Source organism: Varroa jacobsoni, unplaced genomic scaffold, assembly GCF_002532875.2.
Source record: "Varroa jacobsoni isolate VJ856 unplaced genomic scaffold, vjacob_1.0 scaffold_123, whole genome shotgun sequence".
NCBI classification, from domain to species: domain Eukaryota; kingdom Metazoa; phylum Arthropoda; class Arachnida; order Mesostigmata; family Varroidae; genus Varroa; species Varroa jacobsoni.
The window spans coordinates 55,431-74,025 of NW_019213025.1; the positions used below are offsets into that span (position 1 = coordinate 55,431).

General features: G+C 44.4%; 1 protein-coding gene across 1 annotated transcript in view; it reads right to left on the reverse strand.

The window, feature by feature from the left end:
• Positions 1–3,950: 3,950 nt before the first annotated feature.
• Positions 3,951–18,595, reverse strand: part of exd (PBX homeobox extradenticle) — a 316,385-nt gene continuing 301,740 nt past the window's right edge. The window contains exons 7-8 of the mRNA XM_022845728.2: positions 15,384–15,541; positions 3,951–12,418 (exon numbers count right to left, since the gene is read on the reverse strand). Coding sequence (XP_022701463.1) covers positions 12,404–12,418; positions 15,384–15,541 — 173 coding nt within the window. The 3' untranslated portion in view covers positions 3,951–12,403. The remainder of the gene's footprint in view (positions 12,419–15,383; positions 15,542–18,595) is intronic.

Sequence of the window (18,595 nt, forward strand, 5' to 3'; positions counted from 1 at the left end):
ACTCTTGCAATGGAGTGAGTGACGTCGCCGCAGCAGGGCTCGCCCATTCGCAGGTTCGAACGTCCGTTTGGATACGTTTTCAACAGAGCAGTAAGCGGACGTCTGCAGTGATCGGTGCGCTTGGCTTGTCTCTCCTGTTCCTGCTTGCTAAGGTGAAAGGCGAGCATACCCGCTACCGCAGCTGCCCACTGAAACTACCCTATTTCCATTGGCAGCGCCTATATACTCTGCTTGAACGGCCTGCTTTCCTGGCGCTGGGCCTGACTGGCACGTGTGATAGCTCAGGTTTTTCCTCCAGACATTGTCTCGTTCTCGATGCCTAGCTAGCTGCCAGGTATGTCTCCCTTTACGCACGGTCCCCTGTCGGCCCATTGGCCACCATAAAAATCTGCGTTCGCACGGTACCCTGTTCAAGCTGTTAGCGGGGCGGGGGTTACAGTACCCCGTTCATCGGACGGCGTTCAGCCGGATGCAGGAGTGAAGGAGCCACCGCTACCTCTCCACTCCATGACACTACAGTGACGCTTTGATATAGAGGCAAAGGTGACGGCGTTTCTCCGAGCACTTCCAGCCCTGGCCATACTGTCGTCTGCCCACCATTGAGTCAGCAACAGCGGCAGCAATTGCTTGAGACTGGTCTGCTTAAGTAGAAGTCGTGGTGGCAGAAAAAGTGAGAAAGAAGAGCAGAATAAGCTAGTAAATTATTTAGAGCTTCTACCTATAGCAGCAGCTGCTGCTGTGTCACAAGATTCCGACAACGTTAGGATACAGCGGGTGCCGAATGTCGATACGCGTGGAGCTGTTCTTTACTTGACTTTACCACAGTCTACCTGTGTAAATGTACGTATTTTTTTCTGTACGTACGAACAACAAACCGTGATAATGTATGTGGCTTATAGCACACACTGGAACTGGACGTCGATCATCAGTGGATGCCTGATCTTGCTGTGTCTATCCGTTCAGTCTTTATTTTATCTCCACCACGTGGTGTACATATCGGGTACGATCCACACTTGCGTATGTTATGAGAAGATCTTCAAACGAAACCGTTGCTGAAGTATTCTGTCTCAATTCAAATCAATCATTATCGCCTTTGTGGTTATTTTACGATCCCTACGTTACGCGCTTGAGTTAGACTCCAAACGCTAAGTTAAACGATCCTTAATTAAAGCTAAAATCTTGTAAGTTATGTAAAAAACTGCGACCAGCGACGTAAACATTCGACGTGCTGCACATGGAGATACCATTTCGGGCTGATTCTCATATATAAAAGATTTATTCTAATTTTTCTTATCTCGTACACCAGGCAGCGAGGATACATTAAAAGCCTAAGATAGTTATTAGAAATAACAACAACAGTGATAAGTTAGTAATTGATTCGTTACGAAATAATATTGGAAAACAATGGCATATGCTATCTGTGTCAACCGAGGTGACTTCTTCGGCGGTCAAGGTGTGACATGTAGAAACTTCAAACGTGTGCAAATCTTGAAAAAATGTTAAGGCTATGCAAGCGAGGTTTATTCGCATTATAAAAACCTCACAATTTTCGTTCGACAGAATTCCTAAAGAGGCACTATGCATGATGTTTTAAAAATACATCTAGTTGGTGCCAAAAATACTCAACACAACTTGGAAGTTGTTTGGATTGGAGGATCCTATAACACAGGCAAAATGCATCACTCTGATTGATACCGCGACCGAAATGACGGCCTATTTTCGTCTTTATTTTGGTAATCATATTACGTTCTAATCCTTATATTCCTGCAAGTAGTCATCAGCAAATACGGGTTCCATTGGCTAGCCAAGTTCATGAGTTAAAAACCCACCTCTTCGGATTTAGAAAATCAAATTCTCTTTACGAGTGCTGTTTTACTTGCTTATGTGCTTCTTTATGAATGTAAGATGTTTAATAAACCTGTTTGCCGGTAAAGTAATCTGTCGGTATTTTCAGAAGCTTTTAATTTAAGACAACCCGTCAGCCGTCCAAGCTGGGTTGCCAATATGTGCTCAAAATGATGTCACTGTTTTGCATGAGTTCGACATGTCTATTGTTAAAAGAAAGTGAAAACCTGTTCCAATGTGATAGACATGATTTCAGATTTAAAACTGCTTCCCGCTGTAGATATATTACATTTTATAACCATTAGGCAGACTGTTTTACTCATTATTTCTATTTGATTTATTTGCCTCGCAATTGCGGAGGGCTTTCTACATACATACATGCAGCAGAAGCCCCCGGTTCTCCTACAGGCTTCTCTAATGCACCGTGTACAACGTAATTGGCACCATTGACTTAAGTATAGCCACACTTTTGGCTCTCCGGCCGGGGCCACGACATCTTCTTCATGCGGTGGCGAGCTGCAGTCGAGTTACGTCGATAGCACCAACACTAGAAGCATGCATGGCTGGCCCGCGGTGCGAAACCGGAGGGGAAGGGAAAGGATACCGGTAGACACTACAGGAGGCATCTGCTTTATTTACAAAATACATGATTTATTATGGAGAGCTCGAGCCAGCGGCGTGGGCCAAAGACGGGGGCGCCCTGAGGCTCAAAGATGCACCACCATTCGTTTCTTCTGAAACCGACACGCCAACGAGAATCAGGAGCATACGCATTTACACAGGATCGCGGCGGCCGCAACAACAGCAGTACTGGCGGTGACGGTGGCCACGGAGCTCACAGAAACCATGGATATGCCTCTGCGAACAGAGAGGGCGCTAAAGAGAGCTCGCATCAGGAAGGATCTAGCCGGCAAGCTGGAGGGGATCTCATTTTGAAATGAAGGATTTCCTTCGAAGAGGTGGCTGACTGCTACGAGGCAAGCCTCCTGCGGTAAGTCCACAGGAGCACGAGGAGGCTCCTGGATGCTATTGGCCTCCACTAGCGGGATGCGTCTTGAATATAACCGACCAGAATCCCTACGCTCTGCCCGTATGGATCAGCTCACCAGGTCCTTTTCGATACATTAGCCAGCCAACGCACTGATGTGGTTGTGTATCCATCTACGACGATCGGTACCACCTCAGCCTCTCAAGCCCTTGGCCTCTTCCACCTTCTTCTCTCGTCTCTGCTATTGCAAAGCTTCAGTGAAGTGTTCGCATAGCCGTTGGCTGGTGAGCAAACTTCAGTTCAGTTATTATAGGAAAAGTAAGAAAAGCGAGGTAGCTCTTCTCTAATAGGGAGTCGAGTGCTACACCTCGCTGCCAAATCAATACGTTAAGCAATAAGCGCATACAAGCGATAGCTGTTTTTACATATATATAAATGTATATGTATATACATAAAGCGTTCTGTTGACGTGTCTTTCCAGTTTCACAGTAAGTGTTTCACCGTAACTACTAATTATTATTTTAGTAATCCTTGGCATATCGTTTTTTTAGCTACTCTGAACGTTACATTCTAACTAATTATTTTCCTGCCTTCGCATGCACACCTCGAGCCAAGACTTACTTAGTTCTGTATCCATGCCAGGTCGTGCGAAGTAACACACCCCCTTATTATTTCATTCACCAAGGAAAATATATAAATAAGAGAGTACGTTAATTAGCGGATGCGATCAGTCGAGCGTCTACGTACCAGATGGATTTAATAAACGAAAACAAAGCAACAAAATTGTTACTGTCGCAGATATATTTTCGAAATCAGAAACAGGGCGTATTAGTGTTTATTTGCTGGTTAGTTTCGTAAAATTTATTTATGAGACTAGTTCCCGAAGGAGTCGATAGGGATCGCTTGTTCGACGTACGCACGTACAAACAATATTAAAAGCCACTATACGCAAAGACACGTTTAAGGTTCGATTCTGATGAAAGACATGAATCTCATCAGTCTATGGCTGCCTTAGGTAAACGTTCAAAATCACTGCTCCCACTTCCCTTACCCTACCGCTATCGTTTCGTTCCGTCCTTATCTAAAAGCATCCAAACAAGAAGGAAGACGCTAGCAGTTTTTGATAAACGTGATTTGGGTGTATTTTATTTATGTTTAATTCAATAATAATAATAATAATCATGGTATATTTTTTTTAACTGAGAAGAGACGGCCAGCGGAACTAGTGATTCAGTTTACGTGCGAAGTAGAAATAAACCGAGACGTCGTCATTATCATCATCATCATCATCATCGTCATCTATTGTTCCTCTTCAGCGTCATTATCATCATTGTTATCCTTATCATTATCATCTTCAATATTGACATAGTCGTCGTCGTCGTCGTTATTTTCATCATCATACAACACAATCAAAAAACAGCGAGGGTCGATGGCGGATCGAGTAGCGGCAGTGTGTGTCGCATCCCGAGCGTCCGCCACAGGGCAGCAGCGATGGAAGATGCATCAAGGCCGTTCTACTTTCGTTTGAGGGAGGACAACCGTCGATGCCGCCGATCACAGCGCCTGGTCACGCGTCTGGACGGGGAAACATCTGGCTTCATCGAGTCGCCCGGATCGCTAATTGCATCAGGACCAGCCAGCGTTTTCCGTGCCAACGTGTCGACTTTTGTCTTTGTCTCTTTCTTTCGCACTCCGCTTCTCTTTCTTCTCTCTCTCTCTCTCTCTCTCTCTCTCTCTCTCTCTCTCTCTCTCTCGCGCTCTCTCTTTCATTTCTTTCTTTCTATATATTTATACTTTTATATATAGATTTATTTATATATTTATATATATATATATATATATATATATAGATCGCCGACCGCTGACGGATCGGGAAGTTTTTCGGGCGGAAGTCAAAATTTCTAGTCAGTCATTTCAGTGTTTCGTTTGATCTGTACGGTGTTGTTCTTGTTTGTTTTCGTTTCTTGTCTGCATCAAAATCATTATCTTATCAGCCAGTATCAGTAATGTTTCACGATCATTTTCCGTGTCAATTTTAGTTTTAACGTCGCCCTAGGACGAGAGATGTTTGATTGGTGTTCATTGAAGATGATGGTACATATATGTATATACGCATATGTTCTCAAGCATCGTCTCGTCGTTTTTGTGTGTTTTTATTTCATTACACTCCCGTAATTCATCAGCTGTTTTTATTTTGCTGTTGTTGACAGTTGGTATTGTTGTTGCTAATAGTATAGTATAGTTGCTATTATGGTTGTTGCTTTCCTGTGTTGTTTTATACACGAACCGTATTATACAAGTACTAAGTATTAACATCAGGGGGCCGCCACGTCCTCGACATTATGCTCACACTTCTCTTTCTGTCGAGTCTGACGGGCCACCATTACCTAATATTTAATAATATGGTTATTAAACACCCTGTATGTTGCTGCTTCTATCAGATCATCTTCTTCGTCATCGTCTTCACCGACGTCCTATGTTCGTCCTACGCTCGCCCCATGCATGTGAATCCGTACAGCATTTCTTTTCGTTGTCGTACTAGTTTTTTTTATTGTTTTTTTTTTTTGATAGTAACCGGTTATGATGCATTTATTGTCAATGCGCCAATAGGTTGGTTAATTCAACAATTAGCAACCAGTGAAATGAATCGTTCATCAGATATTTACTGGATGTATACTTGAGAAATTTAGTTAAGACAGTGAATTTAGTAGAGAGTAAAAAAAAACCATGGTAGATAATCATATACTATATTATCTAATCAATACATTGTCTTGTTAGCTTCGATGCCAAATATAATTACAACTGTAATTACGACCCAATTATAATTATTCATTATATTAGTTTTGGATTCTATCTTCTAGAGTCTGTCATTGGCTGCTTTTCTATTGAAAGTATTTGTATCGGTTGGGCTAGCGGTCGGCGTGTCTGCTGGTAGCCACTCTGCTTAGCTATTATTTCTCATTGTCGTCCTCGTTATAGTGTTTTAGTTTTGAGATTTTTACTAATTTTCTGAAATCGAGAACATCAGCCAGATCAGCGTCCAAACATCCAACCAATTCATAACGATCTACTTCTAATTAGCGATCAGTGGCTAGTCGTACTTCAGATACAAAGTCTCTGGTAGGAGAGCTAACTACCCACCTTTCTCCGACCAGAGCCAGAACATGAGGACACGCCGAGTCCAAGGACGTCTCTACCTAGTGTCATTTCCGTCTCTCAAGCTCTTTTCTGTTGTTGTCTTGTCACCATGACCGTCATCATTTTTTAAATTTACCTAAATGAGGGATCATCGTCGCCTGGTCGCATCGATACTTCACTCGATTATAGCCGTGTCACGTCGATCTTTCACTTGATCTCATTTTCACCCGCACACACGCTCATTATCTCAAGTTCTCTATTAGGTACACGACTTTGCCTTGTATCCTAATCTTCTCTCGGTTCATTATTAACTTTTGCATTCACTCTTGTGAACTAACATACGATTACGCCAAAGTCTGTATACGCCAGCATGTCGAGACAGGCGTCTTCCCACACGAGCCTCGATCTTCGCAGGACTATGTACAACGCACAATTACTACTATTATTACTACCATCATTATCATCAACATCTTCATGCTCGTCTAAATGATCCATTGATTTGTATTTGTTGTGATGTACTGGTTTCAGATTTGTATTGGATTTTGTCTTCTTTCAGAGTCTTAGTTCCTTGTGAGCCTGATGTCGTTACCATTTATATCATTCACCGACCGTTGCCGATGCTAACCTTTCGACGATTTCAATTTCCGATTTAATAAGAAATATACTCTTGCATTTAATATTGCCCGCCCGGTATTCACTCATTATCGACTATATTGTGTGTGATTTCCCTCATTGACATCGCGGTCGTTCACGTCCTAATAATAATAATAATAATAATAATAATAATAATAATAATAATAATAATAATAATAATAATAATTGTTATTACATCTGTCCACGATTTAACTAGTCCAAAATACGTATAACCTCAGGCGCCTTACGCCATCGGACTCGAATGCTTTGATTCCACTTTACGTATATTCGGAGCTCACGTTCGGAGAGCGAGAAATAAATATTGGAAAATTAGCTCTGGGCGATGTCGTTTTGGCCCTGTTGAATCAAATTTTCCCGTCTCCGTTGTGAAAGGATACGATGGCGCCCATATGCATGATGCACGCCACCCTGCCATATAGTTTAGCTGAGTTGATCATGTCCAGGCGAGTCAGTAAGCGCCAGGCCACCGTCATGGCTTTGGGAGCCTTTTTTGCGACTTGTCGTGACGACTCATCCTGTCACTACCGCCCCCGGCGCTAGAAGTCGAGAATCTTCTTTGCATAGCCGTTGATTCTGTTCCCCATTCAATGGAGGCGATGATCTCTCGGCAAAATCGTCATTGTAGAAAAAAAGGGGTTATTTTCACTTGCATTGTTCCATTTCAACGTGCCTTCGTCTTTCGTTCGCTTCATAGTAGCAATAGCAGTATCAGTAATAATATTTTATCGTCATCACTCGAGGTCTGTCTGTGTATGTGTTCTGTCTCAATCAGCCAAGTTCATCTAATTATCATCATATTAGCTTCGTTATTTCCGCTGCTCTGCATGCGCCTTTTGCTTTGTCTCATTTTTCTGTTCAGCAGTCTTCAGCATCGCCATTTCTCTCCACACAATTGGTAAACGCGTACTTACAACCTATATACAAACTATGATATATCTCTGGGATCATGTTGAGCGAAGATCGTCGTTCAACGGCAACAACCACGTCTGCGGTTCGGCATCCGGCGCACCGCCTTTGTTATTATTATTGTCTTCATCATTATTCTTATTCCTTTCGTTTCTTCCCTTTTTTTTTTTTGTTAATTATATGATCATCCTTACACTTTCTCATCTTCTAATTATATCTCGATCGTTATGAATTCAGTCAATCGACCTATCCATCTATCATACCGCCATCTCTTCATTAATTTTTCCATTGTGTCATCAATAAAGATCAAGCGGTCAGTCACGGAGTGCCATGACACGCCCGTTACACATCACGGACCATCAAGCGGAACGCCAGGCCATGACTGTTTATAGGCATATCCACAGTCCTGTTACGTGAATACATCCGCCCATTGTTTGCTGCATTTTGTCGTCTGCGCAGCCACATTCAACTTTTTGCCGCTGGCGGTGTCTTGCAGTGTTAAATCCGCGTCATCGATGATGATCATATCAATCTGAGGTGTGTTAGATGCTTCAGAGACCATCGGCGGTAACAGTTCTAACACACAATATAATCAAGATAATATCAGTTCTCTTTAAAATTAACTATCAATGTTATTATCATGCTTGCTATATGCTGGGTATCAGCTGTGTTGATGTTGTTGCTGAAGTGATGCCTGCATCTTCGTCTTCTCAGTTGGTTGGTCTGGGAGGGGGGGGGGGGTCTCTGATGTTTTTCAACCAATTCTTACTTGTTCTAGTGTTTATCGCTCACTGGCATCATTCATTGTGCACATACAGCCAAACAGGCTAGTACACGGTACTGTCTGATACGTGCGGTCTTCGCACGCATCCCTGTGTGCATAATCTTATTATCTAATCATCGTCTCATTATTATTATTACTCGTCATTACCATATGTAATATCATCATTTCCATTGTCAATCATCTTCATTTTCTTCTAGCAGCAGTTTGCCTTGATATCTTGCTAACACAACCATTTACAAAATGTACAACATAATTATAAAGGATATTATTATTATTTCATAATAATTATTATTATACCATTTTTGTAGTAATAGTGACAATATGAATATATCTCATTATTACTCATTGTTAACTTTCAAATGAAACACTTGCGGAGGCCACTCCCGCCAACGGAGGGCCGATCGCAGCGAAACACAAGGGGATAGGGACGACCAATCTGTGGAAAATTTACGATTCGAGTACTACTTGTGGCCGCTCTTGTCGCAGTACGTTAGTAGGTAGGAACCACAGTTGCCCAGCAAATTGAAACCATAACCGCGCACCATGGCGACCAAACCCACTTGGAGAAAAGTGAGGGGTACGAATAATAGAACTGGTGTCATTCTATCACTTTACCCCCGCCAAATACCGTTCCTTGATGAGAAGAGTCTAATGAAAGCACTTTTATCTTAGGCTGCTTTTAAACCTTTTCCACTAAGCAAGAATAACGGATACACAATAAAGTTCCTGAAGCTCGAATCAACGGCTCGAAACGTACCTGCACCCTCAAGACAGACAGTTGCCTGTCTGGCGCGAGTTTTAAACGCGAGAAATTTATACCTACGCATAAAGCCTAGTTTGCATTACCGGATTTGTGCTACAGTGCGCGATTTGGCTATAATGTTTGCTAATAGCAAACAACCCACTCTCTAACGCACTCTGCTCAAGTTTGCACTCAGACAGCTTCGTTCGTAGTTAAACGCTAAAAGCTGCTGGGTGTACGGATCTCGAATTGTCACAGACAACTTGAGACAGAGAGAGAAAAACAGTTTTGGCGACGAGTAACCAAAAGCCAATGAACCTAGAGAGCTGCCTCCCCAACAAAACAGCTCCACTGTTGACGTTTGGTCTACGTCGACAGTTGGCTAAGGTTTTCCAGATTAAGGTTCTGCGTCGGACAAAACTTCGGTCGTCTCTATCCAACCAAGGAAAGCACGAGGATGCATTACTTGCGTAGCTTCATTATTACAATAGACAGTCATTTAGTTATTATTGATTCAACTCGATCCTAGGTCTCGATTCATTTCGCGATTCGTAACTCTCGACACAATGACCAACCGTTTACCTTTGTCACATTTGTTTCCGTTCTTCCTCGTTTCGTTTCGTTCTACTGCTGTCACCTTGATGGCTTCAGGTCGAAGGTCGTCGTTGTTTGCTTGTCGGTAAAGAAGATGACTTCCACCTAATCTTCTGCACGTCGATGACCTCGATCGTTCTCTGCCTCTTTGAGGTTTTCGTGTTCTGCACCGTTGTCTTAATGTTTCGACTTATAACAATAGTCCACTTCAACAAAAACTTGCTTTATCTAGCAGTGGTTAAACTGTATGGATACAACATTGTACAACAGGCCAATTGCAAATTACGCTGCATATATATATATAAGCCTTTAAAATTCACTTAGCAGACAGCCTAGTAAATGTAAATCGTGTAAAATTTCCATCTCCGAGGCGTACAGGTTCCTGCAGAACGCCACTAAGCTCAGCGAAGAGACTAGCAGCCACCGTAGGTCCATGATCCGCCTATTAATATGACAGATAAATAAAATGAGCGCTATTATTTACGAAACATTTCATTAATACGTCCGCCATTAGAGTGTTGACATTTTCGCGGCCATCTTGGAAGAGAATTAGAAGCGTACGCGTAAACATCTACTGTGACATCGGTTTGCTGTCACAAAATTTTCATTTTACTACTGTCGTTTCTGTTGCCGTCGCGGTCGTGGGTAATTTTTCTAGATGAATTCTTCTTGCATTTTCCGTGCCTATTCTTTGATTCTATTACTGGAAAATAAGTAAATATATGTATATGTACTACATATAGACATCCTCTATATATGCATATTGTAGCCGTCATTGTTTCCGTATAGAGATTGCATCTGTTAGTCCCGTTTGAGTGTCATTTTTAGTCCCAGTGTGGAACTGCTGGTCCTTGATCTGCCACGTCAGTGTACGCTAGTCACCTTTTAGCACCAGTGAAGAAGAAAGTCCACGCGATGCTGCAAAAGCGTTTGTCGTGCTGTTTGGGCTGCTGCCGCCGCGGGTTTTTTTGCCCTAGGGGATCGCAATGCACATATCAATATATATATGGCTGTATATCACTACTGTAACGTAAACGGGTTGGCTTCATGTCGAGAAAGGATGGCATACCGCTGTGTTCGCGAACTGAGTCGAGGGATAGGCACGAAACGGAGGGCTGGATTGCTTTGATGGTTTGTAGATCAGTATCACTATCCCGATACCTTCAGCTTGCAGCACACGAGCACTCGCTTTTGCTCATTTTCATATGGAACTTCTTCTTATTTACTGGGTTGTGCCAGTCATGGACGAGCGGGTTTTGTCGCTGACATCGCTCCGATAACTTTGCTGCTGTTGTTGTTGTTGTGGATGTTGTCACTATTAATTTCACTGTCTTGTTGCATGTCACCTCCGTCAAAAGCCCGCGATTGATGTTCATTGCGTGCTGTAGAGAACACAGTTTGATTTTAGGTTTGCTTTTGTGGGACCTTAGGTTCATTTGGTGAGTGTGTGTTAACTATACCCACAATTTGTCTCACTAAATTGTACCTGGCGGTGTTCATGATGCTTCCACAATATTACGTATTACCTCTAAGGATTTCATCGGTGTTCTTACAATTTATATAACTTCCCATGTACGTATGTGTCGAGCTCCACTTATTTAAACAAGTTACTGTTCCTGCTTGCCTTTCGCACGACACGTTTGTTTCGTAAAGCAATAGCTAAATTTACTCATCACCGCCTAGACAATTCGAAAAATACGAGCTCTTTTACAACGGCACCTTTTTTGAAAAGTCTATCTCTACATCTTAAGTACACGTTCTAATTGCTAACATAGACTCGTCCGATTGGTCCAGTAACATAGATGTTGAAATGAAGCTATAGGTTTGTGACACTTTGATTTCTCAACGCCAGCTCTGAATCAACGAACACCTATTAAATAGACGCAAATATATTCACTGCTCGAATTGATATGTGCCATAATTATCTTGTGGTTGGTGTTATCTTCCGCGGCCTTATCGTCCGAATTCAAATGGATCCGGTTGCCCGATACATCGGCCGAGCGCCGTCATCCAAATAGGCCATATTGGTGATGTCGGTAAGTTGTTATTATTGCAGATTATTTCTGGTCATTAACGATAGATAGGTTCGTGTTGGTGGGTGGTGAATCCGACTTAGCTGATCATAGGAACAGGTTGGGAAGAATATTGTTCTTCTGATTGTTGTTGCTGACGCTGTTCTACGCTTATCGCGTACTTGGTACACTTATGAATGGTAATTGTCTCTGTCGTTTGAGGGTGTCTCTTAATAGACCGGTGATAGAGAGACGTGACACGATCTACTGAGGAGGGACTGCAGCCGACTATGCACGAGCACAGGTGCTCACGGATGATAACGTTGATGGTGGGTGCGAAGACACAGCTTGCGTTCACCAAGATTGGGTGACACTTTCTGCATTGCAATTTGTAGTACAAAATTTTTTATTATTATTATCGTTGTTATAATTGTTATGGTTGTTGTCGTTGTTGTTATTGCTGTTGTTGTTATTATTCTTGTCGTCGTCGTCTATCGGCTGCAGTTCTGAACAACACTGAGGACTTCGGCAGAACTTCGGTAGAAGAAGAACCTCGGAGGCGCTTCAAGCCACTGCAGCGGCACTGCAGGCAGAACTAGAGAAGGTGCGGCGCAGACGCTTATATTGAGATGGAGTGGGCCGACTGTTAAATGCCTCGAGCTGACCGGAAGATGGCTTCCGTACACAAAGCCAGGGCAGAGTCGCCTCTACCGCCTGGCAATTGGGGTGTCAGCGGTTGTTTAGAACAGTGAGAACTGCAAAGAATAAATAAGAGGAAAACAGTTAGTGATACCACTTTAGTTTGCGATTATGAGCAGATTACCTATCCGTAGCTATAAATGGTCAGAGTTAGCTGGTCTAGTCAGACAACGGGGCTCCCTCCCGCAAAATAATCGTAATCCAACGGTGGACGAAATGTTGCAAATCCTTTTGCCGTTCAATGAACGCATATTGAATGAAGATGATGGATCATTATTTGGGATTTGTTCGGAAGCAGGATCCATGAAGAACAGCCGAGAGAACTAAGACGGGACTGGCGCTCGCATCTATACACTAGCTACGCCATTTTGAGCATTGGGAGCACGGCCGGATTAGTCTTGATATTGTCGCTCCCCACAACTAGCCGAAGCACACGGAAGAACTTATTAGGCTTATAATAATGATAACAAGAAGACGAAGGTGTTTTTCTATTTGTCCTGTTTTCTATTTCCTTGCCACCGCTATAATCGTCACCTATTTTGAGAGAAGCTACGTTGCTGATGTTCTATGCTTACAAGTGAACTAATACCTCGTAACTCTGCTAAGACTTAGCAAAAACTAAATCTATTGCATTTTTGGCTAGCTGGTATGTTGTTGTCGACCATCAGCCATAGGCAGCAACCCCGACTTCATTAACCCTTGAAGTTTCGTCTTCAACTCGGCCCGAAGTAGTTTATAGAAAACTCCACCAGTCAAATACCTCTAGTCATCCTCCCTATGCGTACCACAGCAACAGCTTAATACTACAGTATCTCGTTCGATTCCCACCCTGAAAGCGAAGTTCACTCTTTCTCTAAATCCGGTCACTCTTACAATTGGTCTTAGTCAAGCCTCACGCCTTATGATAGCGAATAGCACCTGTTCGCAGTGAGTTTACTCGTCTTACCGCCGACCCATTTTCATGGCTCTCCTCTACGTTTCTCGTGGATCATCTGTGTAGCTATATCTTCGTCCTCTGGCGCGAAATTGCCTTTTAATCTATATTCTTTCCACGACCATTAAATGATCTCCGCAGGCTGCTCGATTCGTTGATCGTTAGTTTTCGTTGAATGCTCGCCCAGTTTCCTGTCGGCGACTCGAGCGATCTTGTTCAACGTGTGTATCGCACTGGCAGTGGCCGTCCTGGCACCGCTGCTACTTCTAGTAAGATGTGAACGTGCGTGCGTCAGTGTGTGCGTTTAAATATTTAACCCAGAATAATCGACCTGAAGATTGCGTGATCTCACCATCTTTCGCAAAACGGCTGCTGATCTCTAGGCAGCTTTGAGCAGCCTACCCGGTTACCTCGGCCGTCTCTTTACTTTCTATTAAAGCTCTATCGCCAATAAAGGGTTAATTCGGCCACGCCCACCCGTGAAACGCAGCAAACGCGGCGGAGGCCACCGTCTCCTGACCGTCGTTGTTGTCGAAAAGCCTAAAGCAGCTTCACCGCCGCTGGCGGTGGTGAGATAAGTTTAAGCTTTTCAAAAGTAGTGAAAAAGAAGAAGACGTTGCTGCCAGGTAGGCAAGATGCGCGTGCGTGTGTGGGAGAGGAAAAGAGAGAACGAGGATGCAGTGTCTAACGCGAACGGCAGCCGCATCGGGGAACCAGCGGTCGAAGCAGTCATCGAGGCGGAAGTGAGCGCACACACTTTCACTCACTAACAAACGCTCGGCGGCAGCAGCAGCCACAGGCGGGAGCAAAACACGAAATTAATAACTTTTATGAGTTTACGCAGCCCGCCTCAAACCCGGACCCCGTTATATGTAAGCCCTCGAGCTAGTTCTCGACCTCGGGGGGTCTAAAGCCCGCTGAAAATTCCGTACGAACATTGACTGTCTGTCCCTACTATGCTATGTTGAAAGCTTTCGTCGACCATCTACCGACGCAGGCCTGTCTCGGCGAGCCGCCCGATCGCTTGCTTGCTGGTGGCCTGGGCGTGGCGCTTTTTTAAGGACCAGGTGGGCAATATCAGAGTTAGAAGCAGTTCTAGCAGCGGTACTAGCTGCCGCGGCAGTAAGAGCCAACCCTCTTCTTGTTATCGCTCTGCATTATCTTATAACTGCTACGTTTAGCCGGAGAGCTGCCCCCTTCCTTGCACCCCGCAAAGTCTGCCAATGGGTAGACGGATCAACCGACCGACAGACGGCTAACTCAAGAGTTTAGTTTGTTTAGAGTAATGACTTAATTATCTAATCTCAGACTGACTGGTCAGGTCTCTACTCCGCATGAGCTCTCTGCCCATGGGTACGCACGACTTGAGGCTCGAGATGGACCATCGCAAGATCTTGGATCAGTAGCGTCTTAGTATACGCATAACACTCGCAGACATATGGAACGCTTATAATGCACACTCATCATAAGGACAAAGAGAGAGGCGCGATGGCCATAACGGAGGAGCGGAGAAAAGCTGTTTCGTCCGGCAGCGGGGAAAAGACCGACCTGGGTTTTCCACGCGGCTAATCTGCACGGATTAGGTTGCTTTGCTCACCTCCGTCATTGCCAACTTTGCTAATTTACACGTTAGAAAACGAACGCTGGTTGGTAGCAAACACAGAAAAGGTCAGATGCCTTTTACTAGGTGTTAGACGTGTGCTAGAAGTGAGAGGTAGCAAGCGAAAGGGGTAAAGCGGATTTTTTCTTTAGAGAATGAAGAACTTAGCAGTACTTGTACGTAGAGATCTCAGGCCATAGTAGTTTGCGTGTCCAAGTTTGTTCAAATTAATCTGCTCTATTTCCCCATTGTGAAGCTTTTCCACTTTGTGCCATTTTGCACAAATATCTCGATTTCTTGTACTATTTTTTCTTGTCGTTTTTTGTTTCAAAACGCGCATATATATCTGTGAGAAATACGATTTCTTTTTCTTTGACCGAAACATTTGGTTCTACATAGTTTATTCATCCCTTCAAAGATCTAACATGTTGATATTTAATAACCTGTAATATCCCGTATATAGGCCATATGGTGAACACACACGTACCTGCGATTGCACCGCGTTGGCGGCCGCCATTGAGGTGGCGTAGTCGTTACCATTTCCGTTGGCCCCGTTCATACCCATCCCATACATGGCGTCCGGGGGGGGAGGGCTGATCATCTGCCCCTGGCCTCCCTGGCCCCCATACGCCGACGCTCCAGCCGCTGTAATATGTCGCATCAACAACACAACAAGAACAGAACGGTTAGTTAGTTACTCAGTAGGATCCATTAGCATCCTGATCTGCGTTTTAACCTACCCATACAGGAGAAAATAAAACCATCAAGTACAACCAGGGCTATAAAGACCATTCTGTTTATTAAATAGGCGCAAAATGTTATGAGCATGTTGCTACCATCACAACAAAAAGCCAACTAATGGTATATCTAAACAATCTATTTTCTCTGAAACGCAAAAGCAACTCCGCTTCATGACCAAATATAGTTGTCACCGCAGACATCTCTCTCGAGCACGACCACAATTACCATCGCCACCACAACGACGATACGGTCGTAACTCCTCATAGCTTCTCGTTGCTCCGAAACAGCAGGATATTTTACCTCCTTCGCCTGCCACGTTGGCGGCGTCACCCTGGCCGAGCACTGATTTTCTGCGTTCCATCCCTTCAGGGGTCACCTCATGAGCCAATAGCGACCCACAAGTCGTGGCGAACGACTCCAAATGGCTAATTTGGCAAATGTCTCAAATGAAGCAGAAAGCACTGAACAGGGCCAATACCCCCTCTTTCTCTCGTTGTCTGTATTTCTCCCTTTATTTCTTTCACTCTCCGAGCTCTATCGTACTCCTTCCTAGCTCCGTGGCTGGCTGCTTGTTCCGAGTTCAAGGAGCTCGGGCTTAGGAATGACGCTCCTTTAGTCTTCTCCAGCGCACAGCCCGACCCCGCAGTTAGTCGGTCGGACGATAGACAAGGGTAGAAAGCAAGCTACGGTAGTGGCAATATGACGAGAGCCGAAGACACCATCAGTACCAGGGTACGCTCGTCTTGCTGGCGGGCTATCTAGCTGGTCTGTTCCCCGAGGCAAGCAAGAGGAACCGCGCGGACGAAGCGGATTGCTACAACTAAACAACCAGCCAATCCGGTGGAAGTGTCCCTCAGCAGACCGGACGAGATCATAATCATGACGTTCGCATATATCTAAGACATGTAATACGCGCGGTCAATTATACTTATTAAAGTATTACTTGGAGAGAAGGGGCCAGTGCTAGCTGATTCTTCCTTTGTCCTCTTCTTGCCTTTGTTCTTTTTATTCCTCAGTATAATAGTTCCTTCTTTGCCTTCTTCTTAGCCATCATCGAGGAATACTTGCCCGATTAGGCCTTGTAGTGCTACTTTTCGTAAAAGACGTAGCATAGGAAAGCTAAAGAGACTTTGCTTTTTTTTTGTGTCTTGAATCCCCCCGTCGTCGACATCCTCTGCGACTTCTCATTTCGGATGCCTGAATCAATCATCTCAGAAGGGACCCGGAAACGGCAGGGACCAAACTTGTCAGACCAGGAAGCGGATGGACGGAAAGAGATCAACTTAAATCGTCGCAAATTCAAACAGACTCACAGTGCAAAACTTAAGAGAGAGAGGGAGAAAGAGAGAGATCCGGTGCACCAGATTGCTACCAACCACCGTTGAATTAGGAAATATACCTCTTGTATAAGAGAAACGGGTAGCCCGCACGAACGCTGCCTAAACAGCAGACACTCTGAAAAAGCCCTTTGGAAGAGTGCTAAACCCCACCCGTTGGGTTTTCCTTTACCTTCTATAGCACGAAAATCAAATAGATGAATTGCACGAAGGCCAGACGAATCCTTGCCGTGTTTACCATTGCAGTTTTTCGTTGCCAAGTGAGCGTAGCTGACAGCAGCGACAAAAGAAAACAAGTTCCTGCTCTATTTTACCCTCTTCGTCGATCGATGCGCGTGGGTAGAACTCTATCAGTATACTCAAAGCGAGTAGATCCGATTTGTTTATGTGGTTGCGCAGTCGGGACTCGATGCCGAAGGCTTAGTCAGAAACGAACGTAGCAAACGGCTGCAGAGGCAAGACGGCTGCAAAAATTGGCAGCATTTTTTAAGAATAGGCGGTTACTATTAAAGTACCGAGCTGCAGCAGCCTGTCTTTTCTAAGAACTATTATTAGTAGCGTAGCAGTGTTGGGCCACTCGCTCGCCATTACGATAAGAATCTGCCTTTTACTCAGTTAGCCAATTAGGCGGTGGCTAGTGATGGCACAGCATCTGCTAGCAAAGAGCATGCCTGTCTTCCTGTCAAGCTAAGCAGGCAAATAAGCCAGCAACGACGACTGTGTTAGACCGTTGCTGTTGTCGTCGATTTCGTCGTTGGCAAGTTTACCAAGCTTGCCCCGCCGCCACAGTTGTAGCTATGGCCGTATATTAGGTTTTGTACAATGGCCCTTCTACGGCTCTGCGCTGTTGGGCCTTTCTGCTAGCGTGGCTGTACTAGGTTAGGCGCGACGGCACTGCTGCTGCTGCTTCAACAGAGCTCCTTTGCTCTTCTTGCCTGGATCCTCTTGAGGTAGAGGGCAGCGCCCAGTACCCACTCGTCAACAAGGAAAGATAGCGGGTGAGACAGAGAGAAGGACAGAATGGAAAAGGACCAATACGACGAGCAGGAACGACGGCGAAAGAGAAGCGACGATCCGTCATCCGTCCAATCGGCTAAGTGCCTCCTGGCGAACTCCTGGAGGCGCGGCGCAGTTGCGGCTGCTACTGCTGCAGTGTCCGTTGTTGCTATTTCGGAATGAGAGACGAAAGAAGGAAAACGCAAGGGCCAATGGCCACTTGCGTACAAACAGGAAAGGTAGGTCACCGAAAGATAAGAGGCCGCTTAGAGAGTAAAGAAGGCTGGTAACGAGGCAGGCGAGATCAGAAAGGCAACAGCATCGAATAAAACCCATCTTACGGATGGTGGAACAGCAACAAAACGAATCTTCTAGCTTTGAAAGACAGGCAATATCGAGTCTGATCAGGTAAAACACGATGACGAGCTGCCCGCGAGAATCTGTTGTCACCATTATTAATATGTAGTTATATAGTTCCTGTAGTAGAGGCGGCGATGTTTCCAATGATGAGGTTTGCAAAGATTACAAACACGTGAATGCAACATAACTAGAATCCAATTTCAGAAAGTCATGATTATTCATTATATGACTAAGCCAAAATAAAAAAAAAAACTTTTCCGTTCGC